The 16,969-nt window shown below is 40.9% G+C and overlaps 1 protein-coding gene across 1 annotated transcript in view; it reads left to right on the forward strand.

The window, feature by feature from the left end:
• adarb2 (adenosine deaminase RNA specific B2 (inactive)) overlaps positions 1-16,969 on the forward strand; it is a 270,798-nt gene that overhangs the window by 199,389 nt on the left and 54,440 nt on the right. The window contains exon 4 of the mRNA XM_051940312.1: positions 8,917-9,031. Within this exon, the coding sequence (XP_051796272.1) occupies positions 8,917-9,031 (115 nt within the window). The remainder of the gene's footprint in view (positions 1-8,916; positions 9,032-16,969) is intronic.

The following is a 16,969-nucleotide window of genomic DNA, read 5'->3' on the forward strand; positions in this document are numbered from 1 at the left end:
ATTCATTGTGGATTTACTGATGATCCAGTGCCCTGGTAGTTGAGATAATGATGAGTTGTCATTTTGTCATGATTCATTGCACATGGGTTGGTCACTTTGCAAAAGTGAACCAAATACACACCAAGCAATACTCAGTGAGTATCTGCACAATTTGAGAATGGGTTTTGAAGGCCTATATAAAGACCCAAAAAAGGGCACCATTGTTAGTCCAGTGAACAGCATCATGCCGCGTCTATCACATGAACAACGTCTCCGGGCACTGGGTATGGTGGAGGCTGGTTTGAGCTACAGTGATGTAGCCAGGCGTATGGGCTGTTCCCAACCCACAATCAGAAGCCTGGTCCAAAGCATGCGCCGACGGATTGCTGCCTGCATCGAAGCAAATGGAGGCCATACTCGGTATTGACTGTTGTGACTTTGTGTTTGGCAGGTGCCGTTTTCTTTTGTGAAATTCTTTATTTTGAAATCATTCTTGAAACTTTAGATTTTTGTTTCTCTATGCCAATATGCTAAACAAATGATTCATATGAAGAAAATCCAGTTTCGGGCTTCAAAATAAAAATTATGTAGAAAAATATGGTCTCTAAGTTTTTAATGACTGTCAGTGTAGTTAGTAACTGCGCCAGGCAGAAATCTAGAAAAGGAAAAAAAAAAAAAAGCTAGAATTTGAACTCCCACCAGTGTTGGAGTAGCTTTTTCTTCAGTTTTCTGCCACTGCATCAGGCTCTTTACCATTTGAAGGGTTGTGTATGCACATTAGCATTACAACAGCCAATAGGAATGATTCTATCTCTCTGAAAACCTTTGTGATTGGCAAGAGCCTTCTGCCAAGGGTTAGATTTTCCAATCTGAGCCATGAAGAGGTGCAGAAATCTAATTTCCCTTTTGCCAAACTAACACAGTGATAGCCAAAAAAAAAATACTTACCCCAGCTTTAAGAGGCAGAGGAAGAGCAGTTTGATTGCAACAGTTAACTGATAACAGTGATTGCTAGCTAGCAACCAACCACCAACAAACTAAAAGAAATGAATATATTAATTGCATTTATTCACTCCTGTCAATGTTCATCTGCACATTTCATTCTATGGTGGAACTGATTGAGGATCAAATAAATGCTACAAGAACTCAGTGTATAAGCTGCTGGAAGAATAAGTAATACTGTAGCTGCCATCATCACAGGGGACAGACCCTGTAGAGGCTGTTTCCATAGATGTGACAGTGATCTAGTTACACATGGGAGGAGTAAATATAATGAACATGTCCTCTCATAATTTCAGTATCTGATTTAAAACCATCTCTGATCAGAATTTACTCGATCTCAAGTGCTGTTTTTGGAGATTAGCTGTCTGACTGACCCAAAACACATGATGTGACAAAATATAAGTCAGATCACAGGTCAGTAGATCAGTTCTTATGTTGTGTTGTTACTTCAGCGCCTCCTCTGGATTTGGTCAGATTGTGATTTTACAGCTGTAAATCTCATCCATTGCAGCTGAAGCAGTTACTAAATAACTACTGCTGCTAATTCTCCGAGGACGCCCAGAGGAATTGCTAAGTAAATTGGTCAGAACTAATGCAGGAAAGACACCAGGTGGGGTGAGCAGCACAACAGCCACCACAGCAGTTTTCTGAGACGTGCTCTGAGTGGAGCCTACACCCGATACCTGAAATAGATTTTGAAAGCCAAATTCCCAAACGTAGCTACAGTGGAGCAGCACTAACCTTGATACTCATCGAGGAGGAAGCCAGCCGGCCCTCCTCTCGCTGTGTGGCAGGTCGCACTGATGTTCTGTCTGGCTGAGGAGCGAGGTCCTTGACCCCGTTTTTCTGCCACATTAGGCCCACTCTGAAGGTGGCACTCAACTACCCCACTGAGGAAAGATTTTGTGTGTGTGTGTGTGTGTGTGTGTGTGTGTGTGTGTGTGTGTGTGTGTGTGTGTGTGTGTGTGTGTGTGTGTGTGTGTGTGTGTGTGTGTGTGTGTGTGTGTGTGGAAGATGATCGGGGAAACGGAGGCAGACAAGTGTATGTGTTTTAATATTGTCTGATTTAAACAGACTGAGAAAAGCAGAAGGGGAACAGCTTTAAATCACAGCCTGTTTTTCTGGTGAGTCAGGTGATGTAGATGATGTTGTTTCCTCACTCCGACTCCCAGGATGAGAAAATTACAGGCTCCCTGACTCACTGTTGGCTTCCTGTTCCTGGCACATCACTGCCCTCTATCACAAAGCAGCATGAGGGACAGAGAATCCTGACAATGGAGGAGGAAGGGTGGTTAAAGGAGGGGGAGAGGGAGGAGAGAAGGAATGAAAAGACAAGGACTTAAAAAATAGGAAGAGAGGATGAATAGACAAAGAGAGAGAAGGAGGTGAAGGGGAGCAGAGGAGGAGGAGGAGGGAGGAAAAGCTGGGCCGTTTGCCAGGGTCTATTCCACCTTTGCTCTCCGGGCCTTTCTGAGCTGCCACCTTCCCTCACCTCTGTAATGTCATCAATGAAAAGGCCTTTAGGAGGGATGGAGGACTTGACTCTGGGTTCAGACTGTGCCCGACACCAGCTGACGCTGCCAAGCCAAGCAGGATTCTGTTCAAATTAATTGGATGTCACTTTCAGGTACAAGAAACAAGGCAGGATTTTTTTTCACATTTGTCACACATTTTACTGCTGTCATACTGAATCACATTCTGCAACACTGGGGCTCATGAAAATCCGGTAAATAACAACGGAACAAGTCCGGCTTTCTCTTCCCTTTCAGAAAAAATTACCTGCAAGTTTTTATTTAATCGGTGCAAAATTGCATGTTCGCTGTTATTAAAAACATAATCTGTTGGTTTAGGCTTCAGCTTTGTGACAGTGGAGCGGTTCTACTGTATTTTCTGGGTGTCAAACCAACTCTGTTTATTAATTAGCTACGAGTTACTTAATAAAATGGTAACAAACATTTTCATTTCAGCTGTCAAAACAAGAGTCACCACTTAGATTGCTTTATCTGTCACTGTCTGAAGTCTGTTGTTTAAAAGAATTACAGTAGCCATTTAGTCATTTTATGAACAGTCAAATTCAACAAGTGTTGCGTGAGAAAAAAGTATTGGAAAAAGCAAAATTCTGAAAAAAAAAAATACAAAGAAAAAAGCATTCCTTAGTTTTGCACAAATTTTTGTACTCTTTACTCATTTGAGGTGATTTTGACTTCTTCCAAAAACAGAAAATGTGCTTCATGGGAGAAGAGAATACATTTTTTAAAAAAAGTTCTGATGTAGTGAAGGTTTAACTCGTATGACTGATCAGCTGTTTCTGCTTGCGTTGTTGTCTTTGTCTCTCGATAACAATGCATGAAACATCTGCCATACCAGCTGACATACAGAATAATTACACCTTGCCCAACAGGAAAAAAAAAAAACTATATCTGAAGAATTCTTTCCATTTTTCTCTCATGAATGGAGAAAATTTAGTTTTTTTCTTCCTCTTTTAGGTTTGGCAAACATCTACTCACTTTTTTACAGCCATGTGTACTATGACATCTACCACCACCTTCTGACGCTATGCAGCTTAGTTTAAATGCTCATTAGCAGTTAATGTAAACAAATCCAATCCACCTTTATTTTTTATATTTTTTGTGACATTTCATGAGCTCCCTTCAAATTTCCTTGGCCGTAGCACAGAAATACAGCTAAGTGAAGATATGTAGCTCACAATGATAATGGCTGTTAGAATTGCATTTTCTACTTGCCCTGTGGTTAACAAGACTGAAGCACAATGTACATGAAAATATTTCATATTAGGTATTTAAAACATTAATGTGGATTTTTTTTTTTAAAGATCATTTTTATGCAAGCAATCATTTTGTCAGTGGATGCTTTTTGCAAGGGTGGGTCTTTGTAGCATTAATTGACTTCTGGATGTTCTTGGCTGGCTGAATGTGGAATAATTATGCATATCTAGCTGTGGATGTATTCAGCAGAACTGGGTACGGGAATGAGGGCTGCCATCTGGCCAAAGATGGCACCCTCTCACTTGACTGAAAACTACGTGCCTGGCACATGAGCCAAAAGACTTTACGAGCTTCCACAAGTGTTTTATGCTCAGCAGTGTTGAAAATGAATGTCGTTCACTTAAATATGAAACTGTCATGGATGAAAAATTCATAATAAAGTACAAACTAACTTTATTTGCAGTTGGATGATGTCTAGTTCACCGTTTAAAGCCGCGTGCAGGGAAAGCCTTTGGGGTTGCAGAGCATTTTTTGTTGCAATTTTATGAGTGACCACTGGGAAAAATTAGCAGCAAGCCTGATTAGTTTCTTTGGACTCAAACACTGTATATAAAAACTGACAAAGTCTCTGTGATGTCACCCACAGGTGTCCTGAATACAGGGGGTTCTCGACTTATGTTGGAATTCTGTTCTTACGCCACGACGTAACGCGATTTTTGCCCTAAGTCGGAACTGACATAAGCACCTATGTCACTCACCTATGCTAACACAGTGGAGGAGCAGATTCTTTTACATGTTTAAGTATCCGCTTTTTATAGCCAATGATCGTCGAGACAGTTATGCGACTTCAGTCAAGCAACCATCCAGTGTTCGTCGGTGTTTAGCCCTTTTCCGAGTGTTTTATTCTGTCCAATTTCACTTTCATGGCTTTCCTTTTCTTCGAAGCACATCCATCAGAAGGATCTGACTTGTGCTTGGGAGCCATAATAAAGGGCAAAAAGTTTCTAAACAAAACAACACAAATGAAAGAAAGCAAATGTAGCACAGTCCAATGTGGCGTACAACCGGTGAATGTAAACAAAGCCACCTTCCTCGTATAGTGCTATGTGACGACGTATTTGTCCACTCCGCTCACCAACTAGTTCCTGCATGATATTTGTTTCAACATCACAAACGCCGTGCATCGGAATGATGGAACAAGACTTATGGGAGATGGCATCATAACCATGAAACGCTCTAGGTCGAGGACGTCGTAGATCGATGACCTACTGTAGTGGTTTTGAGGCTCAGTGTGGTGGCTCTGGCTGTGGTCATCTTGGCAGTGCCTGAATTCTCTGAACACCCGACTATTCCAAAGATGAGCAAAGATGTGAAACATGAGGGGAGCTGAGATGGTCCATGCAAACCAACATGAACTATTCTGTAATTACACCTACCTGTCACTCAAAGTGTTCATGTTCCTAATCCTGCATAGCTCAAAACTGTTTAAACAACAAGCTATATGAAAATTCTTCCCCTGTACAGTTCGTATGAATAGGTAACTAGAAGTTTTACCAAACTTGGACCGCCCGGCAACAAAGATGACCCCTGCGACCTTGACAATGAGGTCACGGTCACCAAATCCGAACTTGACCTGTGTGTCATTATGGTACACCTGTGTACCAAATATGGTGAGGCTACATCAATATTTTATGGAGTTATTGCGCGGAAACCAAAGTCTTACAGACAAGCATGACCCCTGTGACCCTGAAAATGAGGTCACGGTCACCAAATTTGAACTTGACCTGTGTGTTATTATGGTACACCTGTGTACCAAATATGATGAGGCTACATCAATGTTTTATGGAGTTATCGCACAGAAACCAAATTGTTACAGACAAACAAGCAACCAACCAACCAAGACCATGCAGCTCAAAATAATACCTTCCGGAAAACGCAGTTTTGCCGGGCGGAATAAGCTATAAACACCAAAACTGTTTATTGTACCAGGCTGTAAACATAAATGTCTGCTTTCAAGTAAGACTTTTTAGCATTGAGGTCTGTAAGAGGACTGACTCATTTTTGGAGCCAGCCTCAAGTGGCCATTTAGGGAACTGTAGTTTTTCGCACCTTGTGTTGTTTCAATCTTCAGCCTTGAAGGTTGCCACTTGGCAGTATTAACCTCTTAGTACATTCATGGTTTCTACCCATCCACTTGATTTTTCTGTTCATTTTGGCCCAAACATGCTCAAAGATGAGGTTAATCACTCAAGCATAAAGTAAACAGAGCATGAAAACAACATGTCTTTTCTTCTTGCCTTTCTTGCCAGCCGCCTGTTGTTAAAGATAACTGCTCTCATCTCAGAGGTGACACACCACACAACTCCTAGCTTAGAAGCTCTACGCTAAGTTATTCACCGTGCTGACTTTTTACCACTATTTCCTGTTCTGTTCTCCAAAAAAACAGCTTCAGGCTGACACCAGTGTCAGAGCAGCAATATGTGCATGTGCATACGTACACAACACCCACCACACCACAAGCTGTGAGCACCTCGACCCCAGCTCCAACTGTGAGAGTATTTCACAGCTCTGACGAGGGCTATAATGTGCAATATGTTCACTAATTCGTTCGCTCTCTTCGTCTTTTTTCGCCCTTAATCTCTCTTCCCCTCTCTCCCTCTGTACGTCTGTCACCGTGGCATCTGTTGATGTCCTTTTAGCTACTGTGGATTCAATCTGTCCAAAAGGCCCACTCTGCTGCCACTCTGTTGCCATCTCCCGGTGATCCATTTATGCTTTACAGTTGCCGTGGCGGCCGCTCAGGGACTAAGTCCTTAATTACCACTAGAGTGAAGAGTATTAAAGGTTCCGAGTGGTGTGGATATGATGCATTGGCAACATCTGCTGATCAGTGTGGATTTAGTAGACGTCTGGTGAGAAGCATCGATATTGAAAATGGGATGAATGAATGGAAGGAGATAGTTTCTCCCTCACTTTTTTAGCATTTTATCTCCAATAAATCATAACGTGCAACTTGTTAGAAGTAAAAGCTTGTTTACGGCACAAAGCTGAAACAGGAAGCTGTTGTTTCACTACAAAGGGAGTTGAAGCTTTCAGAGAGTCTCCAAATGGCAGATGGTGGAGGAAATGAAAAGCTGATGTAAAAAACGGTGTCCAACATGTTCATCCACTTCAGTGAAGCCAGAGAGAGAAAACAATCAGAGCGCTTGTGCTGGGACAAGTGTCAACATTCTCTTTGATTATGGGAAACGCTGGCAAAAAGAATATGAGACTACCTATGACACTGATGCATCACTGTTCATTTGATAGCAGTTATTTTGATGATAAAGTTAACAGTTCCATAATGAAAAATATTTAAATTTGTAGGTTTGTTTGCTTTAAGTAGCAGTTACTCTGCTATACTAGATAATGTCAGCAAAGCAACTGACAATCCATAAGTGCAAGGTAGAAAGAAAACAGTTTGTCTGTAGTGAGATCTAATCGTAGTGTTACTGTTGCCATGGTTAATTTTGTCCACTTTTGACTTACAGTATGTCATCTATTGCATGTTCATCCAACCTGAAAGGGAGATCTCTCCTCTGTTGCTCCTCCTGATGTTTCTGTCTTTTACGGTTTGTTTGTTTTTTTTACCTTTGAACCAGCATTTAACTTTTTATTTTTCCTCTCAGTCTCAAAGTTTCACAGCTGTTTCGTCTCCAACAACAAGCCAAAGTTACATAATGCCAGCAGCTGTGTAGATTCTACAACCCTTTGAGGCAAAGTAGGGATCTTGGGACAATACAAATAAACTGACTTCAACAATTAAAACAATGATAGGAAAATAGATGGAACAAGAAAACAGAATAAAGCGGAGGCCACATTAGGTTAATCTTCATATTGTCACAGGGGGATGGAGCTTATATACACTCTGAACAGGTCATCAGTCCATCACAGAGAAAGACAACCATGCATTCTCACAGTCACACTTTACAGCCAATTTAGAATCACCAATTAACTTACGCATGTCCTTGAACTGTGTGAGGACATGCATGACAGGACGCCCAGAGAACACTCACGTAGGTACATGGAGAACATGCAAACTCTGCTAAGAAAGGCCCAATGAACCAGCAGATTCAGGCCCAGAGTCATCAATGCAACACCAATGCAACACCACGCCATCCCCAGAACATACAGCTACTCATATAGAAAACACACGTGTTAATGGATTCATGTCAACAAGAAACACCAAAATCAATATTTGATGTTTTTTGTTTTTTTGTTTTAAGTCTTCTCTGAGCTGAAAATACACCTATCTGATGTAAATTAGGCCATTAATGATGCATTTGGATGATTTATCAATAGGAATTATACAGCTTAGGTCCCTTTGGTCACCTTAACCTTTCTGTGATGAGGATGTAAACATTAATTTCACTGTATGTCTCCTCTATAGATCCTGCAGCAACCACTGTGTTGTTTTGTGCTAAGTGAATACCAGTTTTCTTTTGGGGTACACGAGTGACAGTGTGTGAACTCCAAAATGTAGTTTATCACTTGAAATGGGTCCTAAATCATGGCTGTCATCATCAGCTATCATTGATTCAGTATTATTGTTAAAACACAACCTTTACAAAGTTTGGGGTCACCCAGACAATTGCACAAGGGTTTTCTAATCACCAATGAGCCTTTCAACACCATTAGCTAACACAATGTAGCATTAGAACGCAGGAGTGATGGTTGCTGGAAATGTTCCTCTGTACCCCTATGGAGATATTCCATTAAAAATCAGCCGTTTCCAGCTGGAATAGTCATTTACCACATTAACAATGTCTAGATGGGATTTCTGAATCATTTAATGTTATCTTCATTGAAAAAAATGCTTTTCTTTCAAAAATAAGGGCATTTCTAAGTGACCCCAAACATTTTTAGCAGTTGTGTTTGTATAGACGTATATAGCATATAGCAACTGTAACAAGCGCTAAAGCTATTATTAATCAAGATATTATATGTAACTGTTGGACTCTTCACTGTAGTGATGCTGAGTGTTTACATTTTTTCTGGATGCACTCGTAGCTAACCAGGTAAGTTGACCTTCATGGCAGCCTCCCACACTCTCACTGCATTACCTGAGCAGATTAGTGACGCAGAATATTGCACGGCAAAATTAAACCTGGGAAGTCAGTCTCCACAGATTGTGTCTAGTAGAAATTAAGGGAGCGATTGTGTTTTGCAGGACTTTGCCGATTCAATATTCCACTTGGTGAGGGAGAAGTACCGGTCGCTGGTGGGCGGCTGCAGTCCTGCGCACGCTCGACACAAATCCCTGGCAGGCATCGTAATGACCCGAGGTATGGCAAATTTCATTGACTTTTATATATCACTTTGAATTATTGAAGTGGTGCAATATAGAGAGAGTGAGTGAAGGGGTAAAAAAAAAAAAAAAATGAGGGAGGCGACAAGAAAGGGGATGGGAAAGGAATTCTAGATTGAGCGAGAAATGATAAACTGAGGGTGGGAGGAGAGAGGGAGAGTTTCCACTTCATGCTGTACCTTACGCTCTTGCAGGAGTGTATACCTTCCTGATGAATTATTGACTATTCAGGGTCTCTGAGGAGAATGAGACATGGTAGTGAGTGTCAGTCATCCCCACTGCATGCTGGACTTGCAGTGCTCAGGCAGCTTTGACAGGAGTTCCAGATGCCACAGTGGGAATCCTAACTAGATCAGCTTAATCTGAAACCTGACGGAGTGACACAGTGAAGGGCCAGTGAGGAGGAGAAGGAGGTCTGCTGTTCTCCTGCTGCACCAAACAATGACTTCCATTACAGTGCATTTATCATTCCTGCCATGTCTTCCATGTGTGTGTTTGTTGCATATTACATCTGAGCCTCCCACACACACACACAGACACACACACACACACACACACAGACACACACACACACACACACACACACAGCCCAAATGGATGCACACACACTCTCATAATGTGTGTACTGAGGCACTTGTTCCCACTACGACAAACTTACACCCCAAGAATGATCTCACATGAAATTTGTACAAAATGAACTGTCAGGTTTTTAAATCTGCTCAGGGCAGGTTTTAGCTTGCTATATTTTGGGGGGTAGAAATCCTAAGTTGGCAAGTTGGGCAGTAGTTAGCCCAGAGGTCACAGAAGTGGACTCACAACTTGCAGATTGTTGGCTTGGGACCAGGTGCTGACATCTCCTCCTCATGAAATTATTGTTTTTGTACGCGATGCTTCACAAAAACTGAGTGTAACTCACAGAAACTTAGACTTAAACTAACACTTAGGACACTTGTTTGTTGCCATCCATACACATATTAGAGCAGATTATGTGTTCGAGTGTGTGGTCTTTCATGAACAGTGGGATTGTTTGTGTGCTTTTACTTATTCTGCATGACCTAAGATAATTTGCACAAGTTTTCCATTTTCACCATGTTGAACACTGAATCCCATCCGCAGGAAGCTGATTGGTTTAAATGTCAACTTTGTGTGTGGGTAAATGTTGATTTCATTGGACTTGGGTTTATGCAGAATTTAACAACACAAGTTTCGGTGGTTTTAATGATGCTGGGACGTAACTGCAGTACATTTATTCAGATACTAAATTCAAATCTAGCATTCTTATTCTTTACTTCTTGTCCATTGAAAACTGTACGTCTCCTAATTTTTAATGTTTTTGCCATAAACTGGAGGAATAACTGAGATAATTCTCCTGCTTCTGAGAAACATTGCTGTAGATTTTTCTCCCCAACAGTAGCTATTAAAGGTAGTTAAATTTAGCTCAACCTGAAGCGCCTCCAGCAGTCAAAGGCAACATACACATTAATGCAACAATAATATGAATATGACACAGTGCCGTAGATCAAACTCCTCAACATTATATAAAATGGTTAATATTAGCTCAACCCTGAGCGCCTAGAGTAGTAAAAGACAACATACACATTAATGATGCAGCAAAAATAAAAACATCATCTGTAACAGCAAAACACAAACAGAGAATATTGTTTTGCAGAATAAGTAGCTTTATTTTCCATACTTTAAGTAAATATTGCTTGTAACACTCAGAGTTTTCATTGCGTTGCTCCAGAGATGCACCGGCTTACAAATAATATTTGTCCACATATAAGGAACATGCTTGTTTAGTGCAGACTGCAGCAAAAGTAACATCATTTAAATAAAAAAATCAGTAGAAAAGAAAAGAAAAAATGATCATTTGCACTAAAACTGTGACTCATCACAATCAGAAAATCTGTCAGAATAATCTCAGTATGATTTTTTGCATACCTTCAGCCCAACTCTCTACTTCAGTGCTCTCCATACACTCTCACAGCAAGCATCAATCAAAGCTGACATTCAGCTTCACCTGAATATCAACAGTTTAGCCTACCAAATCACAGTAGTTAGGATTAAATGTTCAATGATGAACTCTGCCTGGCACTTATCTCATTGGAGGGGGGTTGTCGCTCGCCCAACAAATCAGAAGTGAGAAAACCAACTGGTATTTTCTGTGTTACATTACCACTGGCAGAACCAAAACATGTTTTTTTTTTTAATTGGGTGGGCACAATGCACAATTGAGTGAGCTCGGCAAACCACTGCCTATAGCTGCTGCTGGCACTGAATATGCTTTTTTATTGTGACAAAATGGAATAACTTAACTTTTTACACTAAAGTAAGCTAAAGCCTAACCAAAAACTGAGCCCTACTTTTCCATTTAATGTTGATATTAGCTGGCTGTTTGTTCAAGTTGCTAGCTGTTAGCTGGCCAAACAGATTTTTAGCTGTTGTCCCTAGTTGTTGTTGTTAGCTGGCCAAACGTGTTTTTAGCTGTTGGTCATAACAGTTTCCTGTCCCTGATGTAGCCTTGCTGAACATGCCATCAGTTGTTGTTGCTAGTCATTGTTTCTGTAGAACGTTGCAGTCATCACTGTCACCCATTGGATTGAGGCCTTGTGTTTAAAATTTGTCTGTTTCTGTCTCGGTCTTTTGAAACCATACGTATTGGATGAGGGGAGGATCTGCCTTCAGTGTAGTATGACTTCAATCAGAACGTAGCCACACCCTAAAACAAACCATACTTTATCATCTATTTTACTCTAAACGGGCCTGCAATTCACAAAATGAATATGAGACTGTATTGAAGGCAACTTGAGATGCCATAACCCCATGAGAAAAATGTTTACTGAAGTAACAGATTAAGTGAGAATTAGAGTCATTTTCTTAAAGACTACCAACCAGATGAGTCGCCTCCTGCTGACTGTTTTAAAGAATGCAGGTGCAAATCACTTCCACATTGGCTTCACTTTTTACACCCAGAGGCTATGCCCTTGTTCTATATACAGTCTGTAATCATTACTGTTGGCTGAATTAATACATTTCTAGCTGGTGTTAGATGGTGAAGTCGTTTTTTTGGGTGAAGGAGCTGAGAGATTGTTTGTTGGACTGCCCTGTATGCTGTTGTTGGTGGTTTAGCTGGCGATGTTACAGACGTAAGTCGGTATAGTTTCCTTCACAGGACTGTATTCAGTGTGTGGGTGCTGGCAAGGAGGAGGCTGGTTCTCAGATGCTAAAAGTCTTGTTGTCTTCTCTTAGTCATGGTGCCCACCTGATGACCCTGTGGACTTCACTAAGCCCTACGCTCTCACACTCACTCACAGCCTAATATTGGATCTGTTTACTTTTTTCTTCTGTGAAAAGGTAAGGGACATATGTGCGGAACAGCTTCACATAGCAGAGGGATGGCTAAATAGAAGCTATGTATTTGCAAGACGAGAGATGATGGTTGGACAACAGAGCAGGTCGTGGCATTTGGATGAAACCAGATTCATTGTTTGTATTTTTTAATAGTAGTGAATATGGTGCACAGGAAAGAGAGCAGAGAGATGTCATACACAATGTTCAACCAATATTCAACATGTTTGAATGAGTGGAATCACTTTAAACCCAAAGAAATGAGAGTAAAGCTAAAATGAACAATGTCAGCAGCAACATAATATAGGAAGATGTGTAGTATAAAACATAGGGCATTCAGGATTTGTGGGATAAAATATAAAAATGACCATACACAAACAAAGCGTTGACGTACACACACACACACACACACACACACACACACACACACACACACACACACACACACACACACACACACACACACACACACGTGTGTGTCTTGCTATCATTGTGGGGACATACCATTGACTCCCATTCATATCTAACCCCTAACCCTTACCCTAACCTTAACCAAACCCTAACCCTAACCAAAGCAATGGCTAACCCTAAAGAAACGTTTTTGCACTTTTACTTTTTTCAGTAACAACAACATGGCCAAGAAAACACTGTTTAAACTTGTGGGGACCGAAATGAGGTCCCCACAAGTGACATAGTTTTCAGTTTTCCTACAGTTGTGGGGACATTTGGTCCCCACAATATAGCAAAAACATGGGCACACACACACACACACACACACACACACACACACACACACACACACACACACACACACACACACACACACACACACACACACACACACACACACACACACACACACACACAGAAGGGTGTTATCTCCCTGTGTGGCTGCAGGCTGTTGGGGGTGCAGGGGGTCAGTGAGAAGGGATTGGTATCTCTGCTGTCTTTAGAGTGCTGCAGCTCATCAGTTTAGACTTCAGTGAAACCGGTGCTCATCCTGACCTAATCCAATCCCTCTCCTCTCCTCTGCCTCCCAGTAATTGCTTCTGTTTGTTTATTAATAGCACACGTTATCTTCAAAGATCCAGACACAGGGCTGCCAAGTATTCGCAGTGAGGCGGCGGCAGCAGCGGCGGCGGCGGCGCGGTGGCCAGAGTCCGTGCAGTCAGACACCAAACTTGACAGGAACACTGGGGAGTCCTGTTCTGCACCCCACCCACCCTCGTTTTTTTGTCCCTCTCTGTGCTTCTCATGACTTTGCTTTCGCCTCAAGAATAATAATCAGGGTCCTTCTTTGAACCGTGGACAGAGAGCGAACCCCCCCACCCTCGCTGGAGTCCTGCCGAGACAGTTGAGCCTCAACCTGAGTGAGATTAGCCTCGCCACCAGGCGGAGAGTTGCGAGACGACTGCCAAAGTAAACTGCCAGCACACATTGTCAAATAGTGTGGAAAATCTCATTTGAATCGATCTGAGATAGCGCTGGGTGTCTGCTGATGGTAAACAGTGTTCAGATGTGCTCAGAGACATGAAAAATCAGGAACGTCCACATGGAAAAATTCTAAAATGACGCCCACACGCCCCCTCCCTCTTCGCTTTTCTTCTTTAAATTTGTTTGTTGGGTAGGATGAGAGAAGCTTCTTCTGAGGCTTTTTTATTGAGCACAGAGATGAGACTCAGTGAGGAGGAATACCACAGGGACTCAGGGAAAGAGATGAGAGCAAAGGCTTTCAAACAAGTTGATTACAAATGACAGTTAAGCTGTGGTTCTTAGTCTGCATATCCGTTTTCAAATAGGGATTTTTGTCTACTCGCGCAACTTTTAACGTTCAATAATCACATCCGGCAACAAAACAGCTTGTAAGAGGCAATGAGCAGAGATGTGCCCAGGGTGTGCTGCAGCCGAGAGAGATTTGAGAGCTTCAGCAGCATTTCACAAAGCCAGCCTTATATGTTGAGAGCGTTAAAGCTAATAAAGATTCAACAGGGCACATTCTCTCCTTCTGCCAAGTTGTGTTTTTTCCCTCTCTGCTAGCGCCGAGCATTTTCAGAGATTTTCTGTGATTCAAGCGACATGGGTTGGATGACATTCAGTGTAATCATCCAACATCTTGTGATGAAAGAACACATGAAAGATAGGATTTATGGAGCTCAACCTAAATGGCATATAAATGAGTTGACTAAAAGTTGACCTTGAGAGCTCATTCTGCTTCAGAAGAAAATGTTTTAATGTCTGCTTTATGGTGCTCAGAGATAATGGGTGGCTTATTAGGAAACATTTTCCCCTGTTTTATAACCATAGAGAATAAAGGGATTCTGATAATAGCTTCCCAGTGTCTGTCAGTTGCAGTTGGCATGTGTAATAATGGATCGTTTCAAAGTTCATGGTCATGTCATTTATATGGATTGTCTGTGTGACACTCCCACTGGGTCCTTATAGTGATTGTCTGGAAAGTACCTCAGCAATTTACGTTCACTTGAAACCCACATTTGCTTCTTTTGTTGAAGCTTTTTCCCTAATATGTGACTCTAGAGTAGGTGGTGGTTAAGTGGTTAGATTTTTCCCATCGAACCCAGATTACATCCTTAATGTATTTGACCAGGTTTTCTTCAAGTATTCAGATCTTTACTCCTCTTAAAAGAACAATTATCACTGTACAGATACTTGATCTCACGAAAGAGTAGGAAAAGTTCTGCATTTAAAGTTTTACTCAGTAAAACTAACCAAGTATCAGTACTAAAATACATCCTAGTTATGCTTTAGTGCTGCTGTCATGGTGTTTTAATACTGTATCATAGATTATTGAACTGTTACTAGCTATGCATAAACCAACCTGTAAGTCAATTTTAAAGTTGTCACTGATCAAGGTAGAGCTCGTAGAGTTTCTTGTGATGTGCTTATGTTGTACATATGTTATGTGCTTCATGTTATGAATTAAAGATTTAATTAGTTGACCTATTATGTTTAAACCTTAGACACACTTAGCATCCCAATTCACATCCTTTCTTCCCAGCTGAACTGCTCTTGAAGTATTTATTGCCATTAGTTGCCGTGCATTGTAAGTAAAACCGCATGGATTCACCTTTATAACACAGCTTGTGTCAGCGAAAAATAAAAATCTAGAATTTCTGTCAAATGTAATCATAGTCAGAAACTGCATAGAGCTGTGCGTCCGTCTCCACACCTGTAACTCCTGTTTGATTCACTCATAAACTCGTCTTTGCATTAATTACTCTGCCAATGGACAGGATGGAGTTATGTGACGATCAGCGCCTGTTTGCCTGTTTGTCTGTTCGCAACATTATTCAAAATGGAGTCATGGATTTGGATAAAATTTTCAGAGAAGGTCAGAAATGACGCAAGGACCAAGTGATTACACTTAGGCAGTGATGCGTCTTATAGTCTGGATCCACAGATTTGTTAAAGATTTCCGTATCATTGTGAGATAGCGGCACGGCGTCACTGTAACCATGACAACAAGTGAACACTACATCAGCTGCCTGCTAATGATCACATGATTGCGATCTTACTAAAAATCCACAGCTACAGATCACAAATTGTTTAAAGATTTCATCCATCGAAAATCATACAACTGAGCAGCCTTGTTGGAGTACTACGCTCTCTGAGTGCTTTTCTTGTTTGTTTATGCCATTATTTCACAGATATTAACATATACATGTATGACATTATAATATCTCTGTAATGTGGTAATGCTACATCACAACAAAGAGTGGAATCAGAGCTTTATAATAATGCTTGTTACATATTTGTAACTTCACTGCAAAGACAGACCAAACTTCTGCGAAGTCATACCTTTACTAGTCTCTTCACCAATTTTCACACTTCATGACATACAGCATATCAAAATAAACAGCATTACAGTCTGTCTCAAACACAGATTCTCGTGTTGTATTAATAATAAACACTAAATATTACATTATATACTACATATATAGTGTACACAAAAAGATTCCAAAGCAAAAGGCATATTGTGTGTTTTTCTTGTACATCTCCACAATGTGTGTTCATTCAATAGGAATAGATCGTGTACTACAGCTAATTAGTCTAAATTTCTAAATGATATGCTTTAATTGCACTGGGGGGCATTCATTTGTTATACTACTTGTTTTATGACAGATATATGCACCCTAAAATTAAAGACTGCATTTAAGCCCAAACTCCCATGAATAATGAGGAGAAATGATAAATAATTTCATTATAACAGTAATTCTATTTGGGAGGGTGAGCCATTTCTATTATGAGTGACTAATAATGACAGAACTGTAACAGCATCTTTGTTTGATTGCCGTATTAAAAGATTAAAGATGAGTTGATGCAGTGTTGGCGGTTGAATGAAAGATGCTGCTGAGTTGCATTATGGGACATGTAGGACATAATGTGTTTGGAGGTTGAAACATTTTAAACATCAGAAGTCTTTATACCCCAACCTGACTCCTCCTAAACTGAGTGGAGATGCTGTTTCTGTTAACATTGTTGCCCTCACTGCACCACACATTAAATCAGAGGTCTGCCTTCTTACAGCCCGAATTTAAGCACGACTGTT

The sequence above is a fragment of the Acanthochromis polyacanthus genome, chromosome 20, assembly GCF_021347895.1.
Source record: "Acanthochromis polyacanthus isolate Apoly-LR-REF ecotype Palm Island chromosome 20, KAUST_Apoly_ChrSc, whole genome shotgun sequence".
NCBI lineage: Eukaryota > Metazoa > Chordata > Actinopteri > Pomacentridae > Acanthochromis > Acanthochromis polyacanthus.